The sequence below is a fragment of the Medicago sativa genome, chromosome 1 (assembly GCF_051527215.1).
Source record: "Medicago sativa cultivar Bolivia chromosome 1, Bolivia_mono, whole genome shotgun sequence".
NCBI lineage: Eukaryota > Viridiplantae > Streptophyta > Magnoliopsida > Fabales > Fabaceae > Medicago > Medicago sativa.
Genome location: NC_140749.1, coordinates 49,273,474 through 49,297,501, shown reverse-complemented (window position 1 = coordinate 49,297,501; position 24,028 = coordinate 49,273,474). Strand labels below are relative to the sequence as shown.

General features: G+C 35.5%; 2 protein-coding genes, 2 long non-coding RNA genes and 2 pseudogenes across 6 annotated transcripts; 2 read left to right on the top strand and 4 right to left on the bottom strand.

Moving 5' to 3' along the window:
- Positions 1 to 917: 917 nt before the first annotated feature.
- Positions 918 to 3,367, bottom strand: LOC146955055 (ribulose bisphosphate carboxylase/oxygenase activase, chloroplastic-like; annotated as a pseudogene). The gene is made up of 5 exons (XR_015016053.1): positions 3,349 to 3,367; positions 3,052 to 3,243; positions 2,211 to 2,680; positions 1,395 to 1,675; positions 918 to 1,257 (listed from the first exon to the last, which is right to left on the bottom strand). The product of XR_015016053.1 is annotated as a ribulose bisphosphate carboxylase/oxygenase activase, chloroplastic-like (transcript).
- A 528-nt stretch (positions 3,368 to 3,895) lies between these two features.
- LOC146955054 (pentatricopeptide repeat-containing protein At5g47360-like) lies at positions 3,896 to 5,599 on the bottom strand. The gene has a single exon (XM_085719822.1). It carries the CDS (start codon positions 5,465 to 5,467, stop codon positions 4,049 to 4,051), a length of 1,419 nt encoding a protein of 472 aa, XP_085575948.1. The 5' UTR covers positions 5,468 to 5,599; the 3' UTR covers positions 3,896 to 4,048.
- Positions 5,600 to 7,941: 2,342 nt separating this feature from the next.
- LOC146955053 (uncharacterized) lies at positions 7,942 to 11,878 on the top strand. Its single transcript, XM_085747462.1, has 5 exons — positions 7,942 to 8,002; positions 8,149 to 8,684; positions 8,766 to 9,394; positions 9,545 to 11,042; positions 11,273 to 11,878. The coding sequence occupies exons 1-5, from the start codon at positions 7,942 to 7,944 to the stop codon at positions 11,876 to 11,878; spliced, it is 3,330 nt and encodes a 1,109-aa protein (XP_085603588.1).
- A 2,973-nt stretch (positions 11,879 to 14,851) lies between these two features.
- LOC146955052 (uncharacterized) lies at positions 14,852 to 15,678 on the bottom strand. The gene is made up of 2 exons (XR_015016038.1): positions 15,538 to 15,678; positions 14,852 to 15,176 (listed from the first exon to the last, which is right to left on the bottom strand). It is a non-coding gene; the product is annotated as an uncharacterized LOC146955052 (long non-coding RNA).
- A 284-nt stretch (positions 15,679 to 15,962) lies between these two features.
- Positions 15,963 to 22,299, top strand: LOC146955050 (LEAF RUST 10 DISEASE-RESISTANCE LOCUS RECEPTOR-LIKE PROTEIN KINASE-like 2.1; annotated as a pseudogene). Its single transcript, XR_015016021.1, has 3 exons — positions 15,963 to 16,651; positions 16,802 to 16,870; positions 21,026 to 22,299. The product of XR_015016021.1 is annotated as an LEAF RUST 10 DISEASE-RESISTANCE LOCUS RECEPTOR-LIKE PROTEIN KINASE-like 2.1 (transcript).
- Positions 17,393 to 20,544, bottom strand: LOC146955051 (uncharacterized). Its single transcript, XR_015016032.1, has 4 exons — positions 20,206 to 20,544; positions 19,150 to 19,347; positions 17,858 to 18,056; positions 17,393 to 17,777 (listed from the first exon to the last, which is right to left on the bottom strand). It is a non-coding gene; the product is annotated as an uncharacterized LOC146955051 (long non-coding RNA).
- Positions 22,300 to 24,028: the final 1,729 nt, after the last annotated feature.

Below are 24,028 nucleotides of genomic sequence, written 5' to 3'. Positions count from 1 at the left end.
CCAATACATTATGAAATTACAATTTTACATACAAAAGCTGATCAGGTTGAGATAACACTAGGAGAGGATCATAACCATGAATATAAACAGAAGATGAGAAAGTATAAAGTCAGTCAATGACAATTGACAAGCCATCTTATGGTGATTTCAAGCTGAAGAAAACATTGGGATGGGATAAGTGATATTTGATATGTGCCTACCCTATATAGGAATGAGCCAAAGATAGCAACTATTATTTGTGCACATGGATCAGCAGTAAAGTGAAGGATGCATATGAGTATGATGCATGGAAGAGGAACAACCACCTCCCTGTTATCCTCTATATTTTTTGAGTAAACTATTAGTCTTTTATCATTGATTTATTATAAAAAGTTTTATGAGTAAACCATTAGTCTTTTATCATTTATTTATTATGAAAAGTATTTTAAAATTCAACTTTTGTATAAAACATGTGCTAGTGTAGTTTAATTTTAACTTTGTTGCTCTAAAAAAAAACTGTTTTTTTTCTTCATCATTATTGTTACTCTAGCATACTTTGGAAGCTTTTAGAATTTCGGTTGGGCCTAACTAAACCCCTACAAAACCAGCTTATAAGGTAAGGATTGCTCTCACTTATAAATTCATTTTCAAGTCTTATCTCATCCAAATGTGGGATTCTTAACATAAGTTCTAGCTGGTCTAACTGAATATTTTTCTGTGCTGTCAAGTAGTCTAAAAAAAATGTATTAAAAATAAAAAATAAATGAAACTATGCTATTAAGTATCTTACTTACAGAAGTGAATGACTCAATTTTATGGTAAGGTTTTAAGGTAATATGTTTATGTTTTTGTTGTTTTATATAACTTGTTCACTTAATTGTTAGATTTCCATATATCACATAAATTAGCTAGCTATGAACACAAATTTGGCAAGAAGATTGTGCTAAATGAAAGGAGGAATCAATATTGCCAACATTTCTTTCTATAAGATGTTACTCTCAAAATTCAACCATAGGACACCATCAATAAAACAAAATATACAGCCTAAAGTGGTGAGATTAATGCACCTATAAAATATGGTGAATGATCTAAGAAACATAGTAAAATGTTTTTCAGACTGCTTTTACAAATCTCCATATTTATGTACACACTTAAGAATCAACTAAAAAGTGTATGTGCAACTTCCATCGTCACTTCTGGCTGTCGGATCATAGTTTTCTGCAGAAGGGTCAGCGCAACCTACTTGGACAGGTAAAGGAACTTGCTGAGCTCCTTGTCCTGCATCCAAACAATAAGAAAACATTCTTGTTTTAGTCCAAGTTATTGTCAAGACCGACGCGATATATTTGTTCGTCTAAAGCAAACTTTTAGGTGATGCCTTTTAAAGATAATAACAGAAAAATCAAAGGACTAACCATAGAAGTTTCCAGTCTTGATAGCATCATGGTTTGCACTCCAAGAGCTGCCTCGCTGAGATATTTGTCGGCTAATTGAACCCTTTTCACATTCTCTTGTTCTTGGACCAACATATTTCCATATTCTAGTAGCTTGTCAATAGTCATCTTTGGTTGCTCAAAAGTTGGAGGTCCCTCTTTTGAATTCACAAGTCTTTTTCCAATACTCTCCACACCAATACCAGATATCCAATTCCTGACTTCATCGTCATACACTCTCGCCCTCAAGGCACCAAAAAAATCTACAAAGAAATGAATTAAACATTTGATTATTCACATTTCATCCAAGTGTCGAACTCATATCATGGTTAACAGTAAATATAAGGATCTTGTTTGGATAAAAAGACTTAATTAAGCGATTATAGCATAAGAGGTTATCATTTAAGTTCTTGTGCATAAGCTATTTTTATAACAAAAGATAAAATAGAGTCAAACTATGTTCATACAAGTTATAAGCTGTTTTCCTAAGCTATCATGGAGACTTGTGAAAATAATCTGAAAACTCTTGAAAACAGTTTCAGATGTGTTTTTGTTAGCAGATAAAACAGGGGAAATACTTCAGTGACTTAGAAATGGTGCCATTGGTGCCATAGCAGAGATCCTGGCCATTGATGTGTGTGGGTCCGCGTGGGGATGTGTGTGTGATGTGTGTGTGTGTGGTGGAGATGGAATTGGATGGTGCCATTGGTGCCATTAATGGCACCAAAGTGGAACCCATAAAACAGACCCTAGTAACTAGAAATTTTGACTTGAAACTTAGATTGAGGTATGGCTTACCAATTGACTGTCCAGGGAATGTGTCGACAATCTTGACAATGTCATCCTTAGGGACACCATCTGTCCTGAAAATACCTTGACAGACACCAACCCTATCATCATGAGTAGGCGCCCAATAGAATTTTTCCATGCGTCCGTCACGAATTAAAGGAGCATACAAGGTAGAGAAGTCATTTCCAGTGACGATGATAGGGACGCGGGCATTCTCTTTGTTGTACATACCAGGAAGTTGAACATTGGTAGGGTTGTCAGCAATGTTCATGAGGATTGCATTTACCATCTGGTTATTGACTGTGTATTGAGTAGTGCCACCCATTCTACCAGCTCCTGCATCAAGATCATTGATGAAGAGACAACACATCTTTCCTTTTCTGATAATGTCGGACGCCTCACGGTACCTTTGCCTAATCAACTTTGCAGGCTCTCCTGCATTTCCACTTTCCAATTCTCCGGCACTCATCATTATAGGGCTAATTTCCAAAGAATTAGATAAAAGAGTTAGTAACTGAGTGTCAATTTCATCATAAATACACCTAAGCCTAATCCAAGTATCATAGTGTGTGTCTATATATATATATATATATATATATATATATATATATATATATATATATATATATATATATATATACACACACACACACACACACACACACACACACACACACACACACACACACACACACACATATATATATATATATATATATATATATATATATATATATATATATATATGCAACACAATGAAATTACACTAACTTGGTTAATAAGAAAATACTAACATAACAAACAACTAATATACGAAGTACTAACATTTGCCTGTTGAATTTATTTTTACTTGATTCCCATATTGGCAAAGACAAGCTCACATTGAAATGACTTTCCTTGACCTTTGCCTCCCCAAATGCCCAAAATGAGAGGAATCTTAATATTTGGCAAGTTGAGAAAGTTCTTAGTGATGTGAACAACAAGCTTGTCCATAAATGCAGGTGCAATATACAAGCCATCAACTGTGTTGTCCATATTGTACCTGAACATAATCGAAATTCAAACCGTAAATCAGAAGACTTATTTTTGGAATCGTGAATCGAATCTTATTATGAATCGTAAGACACACATTGACATTAAATGATACCTAGCTGTATTAGAAATTTATTATATTAACAATTCGATTCGTTGTGCCTTCTGAATGCAAATGAAAGCACTGACATCAATGAAAACAATGAGGCAAACTTCTGTTAGAAATTTCATATCAACAAAATGGTTTCGACTATAATGTTCTCAAAAGCAACTAAAAAAGGGATTACTTATGGCATACAAAAGCATTGTACTGAAAATTATCTATGCTAGAATTAGAATAGAATCTAAAGTAAATTGAAAGAAAAACTGACAATAAATTTGTATGAATTTCACTGTAATCATTTTAATTTAATTATTTTATTGGTAACAATGAAACTCCTACAAGTAACACAGTCTTCTTCAAACTTGAAAAAATAGATGCTCTACCAGAATCATATCATTTAACTGAGATGTGACTGAAGCATGTAATAACATGGATAGACTAACAAACTACAGAAAATTTAGAATATCCAAGTGTAAATTAGTGAGATACCCTATCAGTTTACAATCTTTAGCACGGTAAAATACTAATAGAACTAACTACAGAAAATTCAGTTTACCGTTAGATTTGTCACCAAAATTTTTCCATCATCTTCTTCAAACCAGGACTGGCAAGCTACCAATCAGCCAACCACCGCACCGATTTGAGCCGAAGCATCAATTCACCCAGCTGCAGCTGATAAAGAATGAATGTGGCCTCTCTCATAACACTATCATCAAAGTTCCTTATGTATACTGGTTAACTGCTTCACGAGATCTTTTTCTCCATATTTTCTTAGTATATCAGTTGCACGATCTTTGTAAGGAGGCCGTAGAGGAACAGCTTTCTTAAGCATTATTTTTGCAAGCTTTGTGGCCTCTGTCAAGTGGTTTTTCTGACAAAGGCCAATTAAAAGAATAGAATAAATATCAGAGTCAATGGAAGACAAGAATCCCATATTCTCAATTGTATCAAGCAAGTAGAATCCATCCAGAACTCTATCCTTCAAACATAACTCCTTTAGCAAAAGGCTGGATGCCAAAGTATCGGGTTTGATCTCAGCAGCAAGCATTTCCTTGAAGAGTTTCTCTGCTTCCTCGAGTTTCTTTATTCTTATGAAAGAAATCACAAGTGAATTGTAGCAATCACCACGCGAGACACAATGTTCCACCACAAGTTTATCAACCACCTTGTAAGCTTCATCTACACGACCTTCGGTACAAAGACTCTCAATCAAAGTAAAAACAGTGACATGATTAGCAAAACACCCAAAAGCTCTCATTCTATCAAGAATATTCAACGCTTCCGTCCACTCACCTCTCTTACAGAAACTTTGAATCAAAGACGTATAAGTAACAACATTAGGACCACAATCCCCACTTTTCTCCATTTCATCCAACAATTCCAACGCCCTTTCCATCGAACCCAATCTACACAACCCATCCAAAACAGCCGACAAAACAACCGAATTCGGTGAACAACCATTCCCCCTCATAACCTTAACCATCTCATATGCCTCCTCCAACCTCCCCGCATTACACAACCCCTCAATCATTGTCATATACGTAATCAAATCCGGACAAATCCCATTCAAACTCATCTCCTTCAGCAACTTCTCACCCATCTCAACATCACCTTTCTTACAAACCAACTTAACAACAACATTATACATAACCGTATCCGGTTTCATCTCAAAATCCTCCATTTTCCTCAACACCCACAAACCCAAATCGACATTCTCAGCTTCCTTACACAATTTCAAAACCTCCCTAAACATGTTAGCATTAACAACACACCCATCAATCTCATAAGCCTTAATCACATCAGAAATAATCTCCGGATTCTTATCAATTTCAAACAAGTTACAAACTTTCCTATACATATAGCCACTATGTCTATACCCAGATTGAAATCCAGCCCAAATAAAAAACCTAACACCCAATTGAGATTGGTTTGGATAACACTTGTTAAGAACTTGAATAACACATTGTGAATCCAATTTTGGTTTTGTTTTAGATAATGAAGTTTCAAGGGTGGTTCCATTGGTTTTGTTGAAATGGGTATAAAGGGTATCAGAAATTGAAGATAAACCCATTTGTTGAGTTTGAAAATATGAAAAGGATGAAAAAAATCGAATTTTTACATAGTGGTGCATTGGATTAAGGAGTGTTACCGAAGATGGAACCGCCCACTCTGCAACCTTCCTCGTCGTTGTGTATTAGGATGGAAGAGATGAGAAGAAGATGATTTAAGAGTTAGGGTTTAGGAAATTTGGGATTATAAGATTGTATTATGCAGCATAATAGACAAAATCGCGAGCGATCTGACTCGTGAAAACGTAAATGGGTATTTGGAACCTAATTTGGATATTGAGCAAATAGTCACTTTAGTCCATGACTCTGTATGTCAAATACAAACAAATCTCTGACTCTACACTTCCGTTATCACTTTAGTCCCTGCCGTTAAAAAAATTTGTTAAGTGATGATGTGGCACGCTGACAAGGAATATGACGTGTCACAGGGACTAAAGTGAAAGTAAAAAAATGGTCACTTTGGTCCCTGAATCGAAAATCAATATCCTCAATTTACTGTTAGATCCCTAACTGTGTACACTTACTGTCAGTTAGGTCCCTGAATCGAAAATCAATATCCTCAATTTACCGTTAGGTCCCTGACTGTGTATACTTACTGTCAGTCAGGTCCCTGATAGTAAACACGAAATTAGGGCTCAAAATCCAAATGCACGTCTGAATGAACTACAAATGCTTACATCTTTCATGCCAACTCCAAGGGGTCCGTGGCCAACTATGTGATGTTTGTTAGTTTATTTATGTACCGAAATTGCTAAATTATAAGCACAACTGTGGTGCGATATTTTATTTAATATTTTGCTGAATCATTATGTAATGACTTGTTGAATTATATGCCCAAATATGGTGCAATCTTTTAATTACTGATGACATTAATGACTTAATAGTTATGTTATGGAAACATTTGTTATTAAACTATGGAATCATTTTTATAAGTGTTATAATAATATTTTGATATTTAGCACAAATACCTTAGTGTTGAGTAAGTAGCATGTTAAACTAACAACTTGCCAAGGATCTTAGTGAAATTTCATGTTTAATGTCAGGGACCTAACTGATAGTAAGTACACACAATCAGGGATCTAACAGTAAATTGAGGATATTGATTTTCGATTCAGGGACCAAAGTGACCATTTTTTACTTTCACTTTAGTCCTTGTGACACGTCATACTCCTTGTCAGTGTGCCACATCATCACTTAACAGATTTTTTTAACGGCAGAGACTAAAGTGATAACGGAAGTGTAGAGTCAGGGACTTGTTTGTATTTAATCCTGAGTCAGGGACCTATGTGATAGCGAGGTGCAAAGTCAGGGACTAAAGTGACTATTTGCTCTTTGGATATTAGGGAATTAATTAATTTCGGTAATATCCTGAATCTAGATCAGGAGTAGGGATGCCACTTCAGTGACTTTAGCGCGGGAATGTTACCGTGACATTGGCTCAATCTCATCTGCTAGATTAATCGTATGCTCCATATTTGTCTAGTTTGATTATTTGTTAAATTTATTAAAATAAATCAGTAGGAGATACCCATACCCATTTGACGAGTCACGACCCATCCTCCTGTTTATCTTGCAACCCGCCTTGGCCCCCACCAACTTGTCGTCGTCCGACACCGAGCATCGCCGCTGCGCCTCCACCCATTGTCGACCATCAAACAATGATTTAAAGAGGAATTAAAGTATAGGATAAGGGAGTTTGATGATAAATGATAATTTTTTTCTTAGTGGTGGTCGAGGTTTAAACCCGACCTTGCATATTTTATTCATTGTCCCTACCAACTGAACTAAGCTAACAGAGACAGATAGATGATAGATGATAATTGTTGTTACCGATTCAATTGATAGAATAGCTATATGTAGGCAAGTTAGTTACATGTCAACCAATCATTGGAACATAAGCTGTTTCGGCCTCCTTCTTCATCAATTAACGTTGGTTGCTACCTGCTCTTAGGGTTTGTGCCGCCGCTACCCTTTTGAGATTTTGTCGTCGTTCGGTGAGAATTTTCTCCCCTGGACTTATTGAACTGCCTTGTGCCTTTTGCTACCTTAGTTTTCCATCATCTTTTGATTGAATCCCGCTTTCATGGGTGAATTCAACTGTCGTTTTCAATTGTAAGGCTTCGTTCCTTTAATTTCAATTGTTATTACATTTGAGTTTTCTTTTTTGGGTTCTCGTTGGTTGTATCTACCACCTAGCTTGTGATTGTTTTGATGGGCTGTTCGGTTGCTCCAGCTTCGGCCATCTTCTTGCCGGGAGAGGTTTGGTTTCTTTATTAATATTTTGCTACTCAATTAATAATTATTATCATTGAGGATTGGTATTTTAGAGACAAAGGTGTACGTGTTGTTTATTCTTGTCTTCCTTGTTCCATTATTTTTCTTGTGCCACACATACATTATTGAAGGATTGGTAGTGGATTTTATTACCATTAGCTATTGTTGCCTTGCTGCCACGGGTGCAGCCTCTATGGCGATGGAGGTTTATTGGAATTTGTCGGAATGACATAGGTCTTGTTGATATTAGTGAAATACTAGAATGCCTCTTAAGTCTAATCATGTCAAGGTAGATGAGTCTAGTGGCGTGGAATTGTCGGGGTGTAGGTAGCCCGAGCACAATTCCCGACCTTAAATACCTAGTCCGACACTTCAATCCGCATCTTATTCTTAAGTGAGACTCTAGCTCACCGAAATAAAATTGAAGAACTTCGTTTTTTGCTTGGTTACGATTGTTGTTTTCCTGTAGACCGCACCGGTAGAGGCGGGGGTCTTGCTTTATTTTGGCGCAACTCTTTACATTGTCAACTTGTTGATTTTTCAAGTAATCATATTACTGTTGAGATTAATGATATTGTTCTTGGTACTTGGAGACTTACCGGCTATTATGGCTATCCTAATGGAGGTCGTAGAACTGCTGCTTGGAATTTTCTTCGACAACTTTCTAATCAATTTACAGGTCCTTGGTGTATCTTTGGCGATTTTAACGATATCCTTGATGCTAGTGAAAAAAGGGGGCGCACCACTAGACCTCCGTGGCTTATAAACGGTTTTCGTCAAGCTGTTATTGATTCAGGTTTGTCTGATGTTCCAATTGAAGGTTATCCGTTTACTTGGTTCAAAAGTCTAGGCACACCGCGTGCCGTCGAAGAAAGGTTAGATCGTGCACTTGCTAACAATTTATGGTTTAATATTTTTCCGAATGCTACTGTTGAAACTCTGGTAGCACCTGCTTCTGATCATTATCCCATATATGTAAATGTTGCTCCTACTCCTCGACCTTATGTTTCTAAACGCCATTTTCGCTATTAAAATGTGTGGCATCTTGAACCGGGTTTTAAGGATCTTGTTACTAACTCTTGGCAGGAATATTCTACTCATACTATTATTCCGAAGCTTTCCTCTTGTGCGGAAGACATGTCTGTTTGGAGAAAATCACATTTCCATAAATTAAAAACTGACATTGAAGATTGTCGTAAACAATTGCAGGAAACTCGGTTAGGATCTTCTGGTGAGGACCAAGTTCGCATGTTCGAGCTAAGGAAAAGAATGCAACGACTGCTGTACCAAGATGATGCCTATTGGCGTCAACGCGCAAAAACTCATTGGTGTAAGGATGGTGACCGAAATACCAAGTTTTTTCACGCTTCGGCTACGGCTCGAAAGAAGGTAAATCGTATAACCTCTCTTCATGATGATGCTGGTAATAAATTTACTAATGAGCAGGATATGCAAGATATGGCAAGTCAATATTTTGTAAATATTTTTCAACAACAAAATAGAGAATTCTCTTCTGTTATTGATGTTATTAATCCGTCTGTTTCTGATATTGACAATGATATGCTCACGGCTCCTTTCACTAAGGTCGAGTTCAAGGATGCTATTTTCTCTATGCATCCAGTCAAGTGTTCAGGCCCTGATGGCTACAACCCAGGATTTTACCAGCACTTTTGGAATTTATGTAGTGATGATATTTTTAAAGAATGTTGTGGTTGGTTAGATACGGGATAATTTCCCCCTGATTTGAATATTACTAACATCGCACTTATTCCAAAAGGATCTACGCATGTTAGTATGAAGGATTGGCGGCCTATAGCACTTTGTAATGTGTTATACAAAATTATTTCAAAAGTGTTAGCAAACAGGTTGAAGACTGTGCTGCCTAAATGCATCTCTGACAATCAATCCGCTTTTGTTCCGAGACGCTCCATTCTAGACAATGCTTTGGTAGCAATTGAGGTATTACACTTTATGAAAGCCAAGACGCGAGGGGATGATAGGTATGTTGCTCTAAAACTTGATATTAGCAAAGCTTATGATCGCATGGATTGGAATTATTTGAGGGCTGTTTTGAATAAGTTGGGTTTCCATAACCGTTGGATTCACTGGATGTGTATGTGTGTCGAATCAGTGGATTATTCTGTGCTTGTAAATGGTACACAGGTCGGTCCTATTATTCCAGGGCGGGGTCTCCGTCAAGGGGATCCTCTCTCTCCATACTTGTTTATTATTTGTGCAGAAGGCTTATCTTCGCTTATCAGAGATGCCGAGACAAGAGGTGTCCTCATAGGTACAAAGGTTTGTCGCCAAGCACCGTCGGTTTCCCATCTTTTGTTCGCTGATGATTGCTTCCTTTTTTTCAAAGCTAATGAGGATCAAGTACATGTCATGAAAAATATTTTATCCACTTATGAGTTAGCTTCTGGTCAAGCGATCAGTTTACCAAAATCAGAGATATATTACAGCCGTAATGTTCCCGATGACCTCAAAGCTAATATTACAGATATTCTAGGCGTCCAAGTGGTGTTGGGCACAGGTAAATATTTGGGCTTACCTTCTATGATAGGCCGAGATCGAAATGCTACTTTCGCTTACATCAAGGATCGTGTTTGGCAGAAAATCAACTCCTGGAGTGGTAAATGTCTTTCCAAAGCAGGTCGTGAGGTAATGATAAACTCTGTTTTGCAGGCTATTCCTTCTTATGTGATGAGTATCTTTCAGCTTCCTACTACCTTACTCGATTCCATCGAAAAGATGATGAACTCCTTTTGGTGGGGCAACGGTAAAACAACACAAAGAGGAATTCAATGGATGAATTGGGAGAAACTTTCAGCACCAAAGATTCACGGAGGTATGGGTTTCAAGGACCTCTCTGCTTTTAATTTAGCTATGTTGGGTAAACATGGATGGAAATTTATTACTGAACCAGACTCTCTGGTTGCTCGAATTTTTAAAGCTCGCTACTTCCCGTCTGGCTCCTATCTCACGACCATTGTTGGGCACAACCCCAGCTATGTTTGGCGTAGCATCATGCGTGCTAGATTTATTGTACGTGGGGATGCTAGATGGAGTATAGGTTCAGGCGCGACTATTCCTATCCTAAATGAACCATGGTTGCCAAATGGGGAGTTTATCGGTAGTGATATTCCAGGTGCTCACTTTGTTCATAATTTTACTGTTAATAGCTTGCTGAATTTATATGATAAAAGCTGGAATGAACAGGTGGTTCGACAAGTTTTTAGTGATGATATAGCAAACAAAATACTGCATACGCCACTTATTTCTCAGGTTGACGAGGATATAATTATTTGGAAAGCGGAAAGGCACGGGCGTTACTCTGTTCGTACTGCTTACAGGTTATGTGTATCCGAACTTATTGACTCCTCTTATAACTGGCGCCTGGGGTATTGGGCTGGTATTTAAAAGTCCCACCGAAAGTCAAGAATTTAATTTGGTGCATGTGTCGTGGTTGTTTACCAACGTGTGTCCGTTTGTTGGATAAAGGTGTTACTTGCCCCACTAATTGTGCTAGATGCGCCTCCAATCACGAGGATCTTATGCATGTTTTCTTTGCTTGTCCTTTTGCTATACAGGTTTGGAATAGAACAGGTTTGTGGGGTTCTGTGCAACACGCCCTTTCTACTACAACCTCAGCTACGGAAGCTATATTTTACCTGTTGGAGAGTTTGTCTATTGACTTAACACAACGTCTGTCATCTGTAATATGGAGTATATGGAAACACCGCAATCTCAGAGTGTGGGATGATGTAATAGAAACAAGTGCCACGGTTGTCAATCGTGCCATAAACATGGTTGCGGATTGGCAACTGGCAAACGCTCTGGATGTTCTTGCATCTAGATCAAATCATCAACCAACAACGACCTCCACCTCTCAACAATACCGAATCACGTGGCAGCCTCCCGTGGCCGGAAGATACAAATGGAATATAGACGCAGCTTTCTCTTCTCACGAAAATCGTACAGGTATTGGCATTTGTGTCCGCGATGCAGAAGGTACATTTGTTCTGGCCAAGACTATGACATACCCTTGTATTGTTTCGGTGGATGTGGGTGAAGCTTTAGGGCTGCATTCTGCTTTGCAATGGTTGAGTGATATGCAGTTTGACAACGTGGATTTTGAAACAGACTCTAAATTGACAGCTGATGCTTTCCTTTCTACCAGGAACGACTTGTCCTAATTTGGCTGTATTATTTCCTCCAGTCGTTCTTTGTTCAGCACTTTCTTTTCTAACTCTAGGGTGGAGTTTGTTAGGCGACAAGCCAATGTGGTTGCTCATGCTCTTGCAAGAGAGGCCACGTCTTTAGCTAGTCCCACCGTTTATTTTGATATACCCAATTGTATTGAAACTCTTATTATTAATGAAATGCTATAAGCATGTTTTCCCTCAAAAAAAAAAAAAACCAATCATTGCAAAATACAATATAGTAAATGACAAATCATATTCCTCACACAAACTAAAATAAGGAAAGGACAAAATAATAAAAATGAATTTATTTGTTTGTAATAATTTCTAGCGTAAGTCATTTCCTTGCCACATAGTCTTGTATAGGATCTCGATTTTGTCTACCTTGATTATGATAACCAGTGCCCAGGCAGAGTTAAAAAAACCAAAAATAAAAATTTTAAATTGAAAATGATACTTTTTATAATCTTGAAAAAATTGATTACACAATTTGAATACAATACCTATTATATATGATATGGTTTTTATTTGTTGGAAATTTGGTTAAGGTATAAGAAATTTGGGAATTGATGAGAAAATTTGGGTTTTATTTTTTGGATTATTATAGTATTGATACAGAGTTTTCCCTATCGTTTAATAGCCAATAATCACAAGAGAATCCAAGTTTTAATTTGTGAAATTATATATTGATGAAGAAATTTGCATTTTAATTATGAAAATAATAAATGATAAGAACAAAATGACTTCTTCAACATTAGCTTTTAAATTAAAAATAATAATTAAAAAATATGAAATTTGTTGATGTCTGTTTTTTTTTTCTCTGATGTTTGTTGTCCACCTCATAATAGAAATTGCCAAGTAGGCAAAATTTATCAGAGTTGGATGAAAGAAGGTAATGATACAAACTTATATGATTTCAATGGCCAATTTAATTTAGGTACGATTATGATTGTTTAAATGAGACATATATGTTCAAACGGAGGTAGTATTTGATATGTCTGATGATGATCAAGGAATCAGAACAGTTGTTCACAGTGCTTCAATGTGGCGGAGGTTGAATCATCACAATGAAGGAAAAAGGTGTTTACAGGAACGTTAGCACTCCAACGCTCAAGTCAGTATCTGAAAGAGGTGGTTATGTGCGAAAAGTGGTAAAAATGAAGTGTACCTTGAGGGTGAGGCTTAATCCCCCTTATATAGGCGTAGAGAACGCTAACGGTGGTGATGGCCTGGACGGTGGAGATGTAGTCAAGACATGTTCATATGCGATGATACGCAAGAGGTTTCAACTGCTCCTTCACTTGTTCGCTTTGCTTTTTCTTGGGCCTTGGCTGAATTGGGCCATGTATTATGGGCTTCTAGCTGGTCCAGAACAGTATCGTTTAATGGATGTATTTGACCCAAATTAGTGAGCAACTAATTTTTTTGGTTTCTAATATCTGTTTTGACTTTGTATATTAGGACACTGTTTTATTTCCCTCTTAGGCACCCCTTGTGCTTGAGTGAGACATTTTTTGTTTAATATATTTATTACTTTTGATTTCTCTAAAAAGAGTTATGGAGGAAGCAATTTTTTGCCAAAACCAGTGGGTTAGCGCAAAAAAAAATACCAATATTTGATTTAACATTTTTTCGTTTAAACTATTTTGTTTACATTTAAAAAAAATGTGGAATGGGAGATTATCATTAATAACCGAGACAATAATATTCATTTTAAACAAATTAAGGAAGCCAATTTAATAATTTTATAAAATTTACTAACTAAGCAAAATTTATTTTATTTTTAAAGATGAAAGATAATTTATGTTAAGGTTAAAATCAAAGTGACCATAATGTTAATCATATGGAAAACCATATGTAGTATGATTTTGTCTTTTCTTCCTTTCTCCATATTGTATGATAAAATGATAAAATATGAGTGGTAGTAGAAGGAGTAATGTTCAATTCAAACCTCAAATAATCAAAGCGACAAGAAGAAGTCATATGGTATATTCAGAAAAAAGAACAGGCATCTTCACATGTGCACCGAAAGGTGGAAGGCAAGGCACGCGCAATTGACAATTTGCAAGCAAGTTGTGTTTTTTTCTTTGTTTGGCTTATACAATACATCCTCTGGTCACTAATATAAGCAAAAATCTATATTTTAGGTTCATTCATTTAATGATGTATGTGGTCTATAATAAAGACTATGTGCATCATTAAATGAAAGAATCTAAAATGTAGATTTTTGCTTATAATAGTGACCAGAGGTGTACAATATAGGATAAAATAGGCTAAAATATGGTATTGGTCCCTGCAAAATAGGTCAGTTTTGGTTTTAGTCCCTGCAAATTTTTTTTATAGTTTTTGGTCCCTGCAAAAATAGGCTAGTTTTGGTTTTAGTCCCTGCAATTTTTTTTTTATAGTTTTTGATCCCTGCAAAAATTTTTGTTTTTGGAAATAGCCCCTGACCCCAGTTATGTGATGATTTGTCACTTTTATAAATTAAAAAATAATTATTGTATCTGTTTTATTATTATTTTTTAATTAAAAAATAATTATTGCTATATAAATTATAAAAAATAATATTCTTTTCAGGGACTATTTCCAAAAACAAAAATTTTGCAGGGACCAAAGACTATAAAAAAAAAATTTTGCAAGGACTAAAACCAAAACTGCCCTATTTTTGCAGGGACCAAAAACTATAAAAAAAAAATTTGCAGGGACTAAAATCAAAACTGACCTATTTTTGCAGGGACCAAAAACTATAAAAAAAATTTGCAGGAACTAAAACCAAAACTAACCTATTTTGCAGGGACCAATACCATATTTTAGCCGATAAAATAATATGGTCCTCACTATTGACTGGTCATTAGGACAAGCATCACTTTCATACGTAGTCATTTTCCAAGTCAACTAAACAGATAATGAAGAGTGAATGAAGAAGACTCTGCTTACATTATTATTAAAGTTTTTTAGCTAATTAATGGGAAATTCGTGATGGCTTCAGTTAATTATGAATTTCTTATATTCCTTTTGTTTTCATACCTTATGCTACAGGGGCGGAGCCAGGAATTTCAACTAGTGGAGGCACTATTTTTTTTTTACATAGCAGGAATATATATATTAACAACAAAGTGTCAAAAAACTAAGAACAGAAAACACAAATAAACACCTATAATAGGCTGCTGGAATATTTAGCAGGAAAACACAACAGCACTGCAGCAAAAGGCAAATAAACACCTATTTTGGAGTTGATGATTGTCCTGATTCTGAAATTGGTTTGTAAAATCTCTTCATTGAATGTTTACTGCTGCAAATTACAAGTTTATTCATCAGAGTAGAATCAATTTATAATTCTAAAAACACTACTTTTTTTTATAAGTTATAACTACCCTATAAACACTACTCATGAGTACATAAAAATCATAGGAAATCAATCATAAAAAGAACATAAAATCATCAACACAAACACTTAAAACAATAAAATAACAATAAAGTTTAAGATTGTTGAATAATTTCAAATAATCACTTATCAAACCCTAACAATAAAGTTTACACAATCAACATAAATTCAATATCAACAAGGTAATAATAGATGTTAACTCTCATTACAATAATAAACTAATAAAACAAATAAGTTTAAAATCATAAAAATAAGGAAGATAGTGTACCTCTTAGATCACCACCAATGGAGGAAGAGAGAAAAAAAAAATAAGAAGATTAGAGACCAAGAAACAAGGAAGAGGAAGTTTTATTTTGTAAGAAGGATGTGGATGTGGTTGAATTTTTGATGTTGTTGAAACAGAGAGGGAATTTGTTTGTGCCTTGTGACATAGAATGAAAGAAAGAAGCTTGCTGTGATTTTGTGAACTGATGGGGCGGCTGTTTTGTGCTGTTTGGTGAAGCAGATTTTTGTTAGCCAATTGGGCCTTGGGCTTGGGAAGTTGGGTTGAAAGTGTTTGATATATTTGAAATTACTAAAACAATTGTGGGTGGGGTGTTAATATCAGTATATGTATATGTATATGAAAAAAAAAATAGCAAAATTTGTGCAGGCAGGAGCCCCCACAGCCATGTGAGTGGCTCCGCCCCTGTTATGCTACTTGGTAGAGGAGAAGAGTGTCCAGCTTCACTTAGTTGTGGATTTCTTGGCAATATCAGCTTCCCTTTCACTACAACACAACACCAAGACTGTGGCTTATTGCCCATACATAATTGTGATGATGACCCACACAAGCCTAAAATTATCCAATTGCAGAATAAAGCTGGGAAATGGTTTGAATTTGAGGTTGAATCTATAACTCCTCTTGAATTTCAACATGGTAGTATTACTACTACTTGTATTTTTAGAGACAATAATCTCTACAAACTTCTGCAAACCAAAAGTTGTGAATCTTTCAATTTTAATTTTACTTTTCCTCCAACCTTTGGCTTTGCTTCTTTTCGTATCAAAACAAACACAACCTTGTTCATTGGCAACCGTACCCTCCATGTCAACCCTCCCACATACATGCATAACTACACAAAGTGCCCTCTCTACGATATCTACTACCAGCCTTACATCTATGCTGATAATGCGTCTCAGACTGCTTTTATAGCTTGTAAAAATGTCCAGCTTCCGAATAAAGACCTTGCTAATGCCGACGACCCTTTTACTTTTCTAACTTCTGATCCCAACTGAAGTAAATGTAACAGAAGAATGTGCATATTGTCACTTCAACCAAAGAGGGAAGTGTAAAATTGACAGCAATGGGAATTTTTTTTGTTCTGATTCTGACAGTAACGGTACGTGTGATTCTTCTGTAATTCATCAATTATAACAAGGAATATGAACGAACAAAAGATATGTTGGAGATAAATATAGAAAATCACGAAATATATAAGTTCTTTTATTTTTATAATATTTCCATTTCTTTTCTTTGTTCTCTATTGTAGATAAAACCAGAAAGAAGATGCCGATTGCAGATTATAAAACCGGAAAGAAGATGCCGATGGCAGCAACAGGTAGATTTTACTATATTTCTACCGTCACAAAGTAGATTTTATTTTGATCATATTAGGTTTTTATTTGGTCCCTTAAGTTTTTTCATTCTATTTTAGTTTTTTTACAAAGTGTTGCACACTTTGGTTTGGTCCTTCTATTTTGATTCCTTAAGTTACAAACCTTACTCTTTGGTTCTTACAACACTACTAGAAACTCTCGATTTTCCTGCGGAATTTCCTAAAATTTCCGCAGGAAACAGGTATCCTGCGGATTTTGCCAAGGATTAAGGTTCCCAGGTAATACCTTCGTGGGTAATTGTTTCCTGAGAATTTTAGGAACCACAGGAAACTCACCTGCGGAAATTTCCTAAGGAAATTGGACAATAATCCGCAGGAAATATTCGGTCAGTGTTTGAGGAGTTTTCCTTGCCCGAACATACTCGCAGGAATTTCTGCAGTAAACGATGAATAGAGATCAATATACCGCAGATAAATCCGCAGGAAATGGTTTGATATAAATAAAAAATAATAATACACATTAAAGCATTCCAGAACGATATAAATATAAATTGTAGAAGATACAATTTTTAGACATTTAAGCAATTTGAACAAAAGAACAATTGCACTTATCAAACAACATACTAAGATTAAAAGAAACACACATGTCTCTATAGTTGAACCTCCAATTACCTAATTGCTAATGTCTCATACCTCAAAGTCTGTTCCACATAGCAAATACAAGTATCATAGAAAGAAAACAAAAATAATTTCCACACTTCCATTCCCCCATCAATCTGACCAACAGATGGAGCCTCCCGAAGAGCTGGAAGGGGCACTGAGATCACAACATTCCGCAGACCAAACATTGATGAAGCCTCGTATTCAATGTTGACATAAGTTTCATTTCTAGAAGAGGGCCAACAGTTGACTGCATTAGACGTATATATTACCCTGTAAGTTATAAATACATAAACACAAAGCCAACATCATTGAAAGTTATAAACTCACTTGTCAGTGGCATCATTGACTCATCAGTGCTTTGCATTCTCCACTTTAAAAGACCAGCACCTCCGGCATCACTGACTTGACTAATGGGGAAGGGCCTATTTGGATCCTTCAGGCCTAATATATACTCACTGGCAAACAATTATTTATTCATGTTAGGGTGTGTCTTGAAAGAGACGGCTTGATTATCACCAGTCTGAACCTGCAAAAACAAGGCACAATATGTAAGTACATATCTTTTTCATTGTTCTCCTGGATAGATGTTGTCATTCAAAACAAATTCAAGGCATGTTGGCATGAGTAAACCTAGTTTGAGACAGTTAGCAAATGAAACTAAGAAATTAATTAACTTCCAAAGACTAGAACTCTTAACAAGCTACTACTGCTAGTTGTGACAGGTTCTAGACTCAATAACAAGAAGAAAGAAAACAAGTGTTTGAAGAAACCAAAGATGTGCTTTCATTTCTCAGAGAAAACAAAGATGTGCTTTCATTTCTCAGAGATATTACTGTGGCTGTATCATGTGATGCAGTCTGCAACTTACTGGCTGTATCATGTGTTGATAATTAGATATAGATATAGTGTTTTAAGTTAAGTTACTCTATTTTACAATCTCAGCTTGTTGAGATATAGGAATGACATCCAAAATCGGTGTTGCTGGGATTGCTCCTCCAACGCTGGTATCAACTCAGATACAAAAGCATTACCTCTACCTATCAACTTAAGCTTTTAGGAGAATAATCATCTGCATGATACTATACATATTAATGGATACTTAACATATTGTCAGAAAACCCCATTAAAAAAGCTTCATAGCTCAAACCATTGTCAAGAACACTAGTCAAAAAGTCACACTGATTTGATCAGGAAGCTCAACATTTGCAACATTCCATTTGGGTTGCAACAAAACTATTAATAATTTACAGTAGCAACAAAACTAACATAACAAGTCAAAAAAACTCGGTGGATTATTGCAGCCTAATAGTATTTGATACACAATTCTGTTTTGTTAAATTTCAGAATTCATTTTGTCAAATGCTACAAAATAGAAGTTTCAGAACTGCGGTGCTGATAGACATAAATATGCATCAAAAGCATCATTTGGGTGAGAAGCCTCACCCACGTTGCAAATCCTAGATATATGGATGATTCACTCAAAAGCCAAACATTCAACTGAATATAAAACCAAAGAACAAAATAACTCATGAATATTTTAACCAAGGTAATTTAGATATGATCACCAATGAATCTACAACACGAACAAATGACAAACGAAAAAATATCTACAACTGTACCTGAAGCTGATGAATAGCTTCTCCTTGACAGAACCTGTGAATTTCTGTTGAAGGGCATGGTGGAATGAAAATGAGTAAGTTACAGGAAAGCCCATCTTAGAGCAAAAATAAAATGACAGATCACAAATATGGCTGTTGAGAGTGCTCCAATGTATATAGCAGTAGCACAAGCAAAGAAAAGAGCCAAGAACCCTGCAGCTGCAGCTAATGATATCAGAAGCGATATGACAATGGCGTTTACGGTTGCGGTCAGAAAGAAAAGCATAAATACAAGCAGTCCTGTTAGAGACACAAATCACTTTCATTCTTATGGTTCAAGTTTCCCATCTTTGAGACTAACTAAGTTTTTTAGATTATCCTATTTCAACTCTAGTTCCTGTACTTTTACATGCATTATCAAAGATCTATAAGCTAAACCTCATAAAGTTATAGATGAGCCTTGCAGGCTACAGAGTTATTGGTTGATTTTAACATTGTTAAACTATATATTTATCCATGTGTGTTGAAATAAGCTATTCAACATGCAACTATTAAACAACATAAGGTTGTATCTACACATCCAGTGCTAATCATATACTATTAACTTCCATATATTATACAATGAAGCCCAAGTAAACAAATTCCTCCATCCAATTACTCTTGTATATTGAACAAGAACCAATCATAGCAGACCAAGTAAACAAATTCATCAGAATCATTTCATCAAACACTTTATGTGCCTTCTCCAAAATTCAATTTTCAGTAAGTATTGAATGAATTAACTATTTCCTCAAATGAAAAGCTCGTGATCACATACATAAGAATCTAAAACCTAAAACTCATAAATTAGATTAAACTCATAAATTAGGATCATGAAACTCATCATCAAATTCAGTTGAAAAAGAATGAAAGTAATCTAAAACATATAACTCATAAATTAGATCAAATTTAAAAATTAGGATCATGAAACTCAAATCAGAAATTCAACATCAAATTCAGTTGAATTAGAATGAAAGTATCTAAAACCTAAAATTTATAAATTAGATCAAATTTATAAACTAGAAGCATGAAACTCACAAATCAGATAGTAAGAGTCATAGCTTTGAAGACCACGAGTTTGAACAAGTTCTGAGAGAATGCAACTTCGAGCTTTTTGAAGAACATCGATCTGAGCGAACACAACTTTGAGCATTTCGAACAACTTCGATTTAAGCGAAGATTAGCTTGAAGCTTTGCGGTGGTGGAACGGTGATTGAGCGGTGGTGGAACGGTGATGCAGCGGTGGTGGAACGGTGGAGGAGCGATGGTGGACGGTTAAAGAGAGACAGAACATCGATGGTGGAATATTAATTAATACGTTAATTGTATCTTAATTTTTGTTAGACTTTGAGTTTATTTTTTATCCTAAAATACTACTCCTTCCGGTCACATTTATAAGCAAAAAACAACTTTTTAGGTTCATGGAATAATTAATGTATTTGGTCACATTTATAGACCAAATACATTAGTTTTTCAATGAACCTAAAAAGTTGTGATTTGCTTATAAATGTGACCGGAGGGAGTATATAGTTAGACTCAAACAACAAACTGATAGAAATGACCAGCATGTCTAACGTTTGTAGCTTAAGAGACTAAAATGAGTAGTATTTTATTCTAATTTTTAACTTAGTGATCAATATGAAACGAAAAAGCTTAAGAAGTTATGTGAAAGCTTAAGGAAACAAAAAATGTAATTTAGCCTATTATAGACTATACATGAGTAATAATGAATCTACCATTCCACGCAAGAGAACACTTACATGTTTAAGTTTTGTTTATGCATGAGCAATTTAGCCTATTATATACTATCTTACAATACGCATATTTTCATTCTTACTAATAATTCATAATTCTCCGGCGGTCTTGGTGGCTGTTGGAGTTGCAGTGCTGATGTTGTTGGCTTACTGCATGAGGAAAAAGATCTTCCCTCTAGCATTTATGTTGTTCATGAAGGGAAGTTCAACCGATCATATCATTGAAGAGTATTTGAAAGAACACGGACATCTTCCAGCTGCTAAGTACAGTTATTCAGATCTTAAGAAAATAACAAACTCTTTCAGCAACAAATTAGGCCAGGGTGGGTGTGGAAGTGTATACAAAGGCAAGTTACATAACGAGCGTGCTGTTGCAGTGAAGGTTTTAAGTGAATCAAAAGGCAACGGTGAAGATTTTATTAATGAAGTTGCGAGTATTAGTAGAACTTCACATGTCAACGTTGTTAGACTTTTGGGGTTCTGCTTGAATGGTTCAAAAAAGGCACTAATATATGAATTCATGTCTAATGGATCTCTTGAGAAGTTCATATATGAAGAGAAAAATCCACTAAAGAACGATCTCCAATTGGATTGCAAAACATTGTATGATATTGCAGTTGGCGTTGCTCGTGGATTAGAGTACTTACACAGAGGCTGCAACATTAGAATATTACATCTTGACATTAAACCTCATAATATATTGCTAGATGATGATTTTTGTCCAAAAATTTCAGATTTCGGACTTGCTAAAATATGTCCAAGAAAAGAAAGCATTGTGTCCATACTTGGTGCAAGAGGAACACCAGGATATATTGCTCCGGAGGTGTTCTCCAGAAATTTTGGTGGGGTGTCACATAAATCAGATGTCTATAGTTATGGAATGATGGTTTTAGAAATGGTTGGCCGAAGAAAGAACATTAAGGTTGAAGTCGATTGCTCTAGCGAGTTCTATTTCCCACACTGGATTTACAAGCGTCTTGAACTGAACCAGGATCTTGGACTCAAGTGTGTTAAAAATGAAATTGATGAAGAAATGGTAAGAAAAATGACAGTGGTGAGTTTATGGTGCATACAAACCGACCCTTCAAATCGACCAGCAATGCATAAAGTGGTCGAAATGCTGGAAGGAAGCCTTCAAGTGCTGGATATGCCACCCAAACCATTTTTGTTTTCTCCTTCATCATCATCATCAGCCCACACACAAATATTGTAATATGCGTGGATATTAAGATGCAATGTATGGTATGTAGCACTGGAAGATAATGTTACGATGATTCATCTATAAATATAATGTTATGTATCTAATAGAATTGAAATGTTGTATCATTTCTTTTGGTGTATGTTTTATGACTATGAGTAAAAAAATAGTGTTTTATGAGTCGGCTGTTAACACTTAACCTTATTATTGGATTTATCACTACAATTTTATTTCTCTGCAAATTACTTTACTATAAGATTTTATTTTGCATACAGCCTAACTTATTTTGGTTTGCTTCACAGTTCACAAAAATGAATTAGGTACAGTTTTCTCATTTCTGCATCATACAGCTATTATAAGATGACACAAACAATAGGATTTTTCTCAATCTCATTGTTGTTTTCCCATGCATTAAGAAAAAAGGTATTAACTTTTTTTTTTGTTAGCCCTCCGGTTTTTTACGTAAAAGAGGCTCTGGTAATCCGGAGTTCAAATAAGAGATGGGTAAAATATGATAAAAAATTGTGCCAAATCGAACTTATATTCTTTTGAACAATTCGTTATTTGACAAAGCTCAAAAAAAAAAATGTAATATAAAGCAATCCCAAATATGTTTCTTAACAGGTGCTAGTAGCTAGTTGTTTGGCAGCTTATCCTAGCTAGTTGATTGCTTCTTTGCGTATATGTTGTTTGAGTTAGGTTTTGTTTTAGTTGAGTCTGGTCATAGTTGGCCTGCTTATATGTTGTAATAAGGTTCAGGCCTTCTCCTGTTTTGCAATTTAATTTTTCTAGCTTTGATCAAAAAATTAACCACTTGAGCTTGATTGCTAAGCTTTTTGTTGTATTTCTATTACAATGAATGTAAAGTGGAAAATAATAATTGGATTTTGCAAATTATATCAATTTGTAACCAAAAAAATATGAAGGTTACATTTGTAAAAAAATAAAAACCAATTAAAGTTACATTTGAAGCAACATATAACAATTTTTAGGAAAAACATATTTTGCAAATGTACAAAATATCATCGGTGACACCCACAAATTATCAAGACTCCAGTAACAATTTTTTCATTTTCATTGGTTGGTGAGTGAGTAAATCACCTATAATTTTTCAAAGGTAAATTTGATTGTCAATTTTTTTACTTCGATCCAACAAACGTAGCATTGCACCTTCGACTATGTTTCCTAAGTCAACAATGATTGGAACAAGTCAATCATATCTATCTTGCTAGTTTACAACACACGCTATACCAATCACTTGTGCTAAAATTCTGAGGTTGAGCAAGTCAACCATCTAAAAAGTTATTCAAAAATTTTTTAGACAAAAGATATTCTTAATCGCATTGTTTCGATAAAATATATTAGTTGAATTCAAAATATTTGGTGAATATGAAGCACGGATACAGACACGGACACCGGACACAACACGGACACTGACACGCCGACATAACTAATAAATAAAAAAAAATTACATAATTCAATGTAATTACAAGTGTCGGTGTCGTGTCGGTGTCGGACACGACACATGTCTGACACCGGGACACGCTTAATCCAAGGAGTGTCTGTGCTTCATAGGGTGAAACACTCTCAATCTAGAACCAGAGACAAGCCTCAAAAATGAACAGAAAAAGCATTCTGTTTACCTTCAAGTCCTTCTATTGTCCCCTGTTTTATTCATACATGACCCTTTTTTATCTTCTTACCACAACCACTCTATGCTCTATAGAACCAAAATTTGAAGCTTGTGAAGCCAAAACATGTGGCAACCAAAGTATAAGCTACCCTTTCTATATCAAAGGATTACAACAACCCTATTGTGGCTACCCTGGTTTTGGTCTCACTTGTGACAATAGTGTTGGTTTTACGATCCTTAATCTTTCCAATACCTTTTACATAATCGACCAAATTT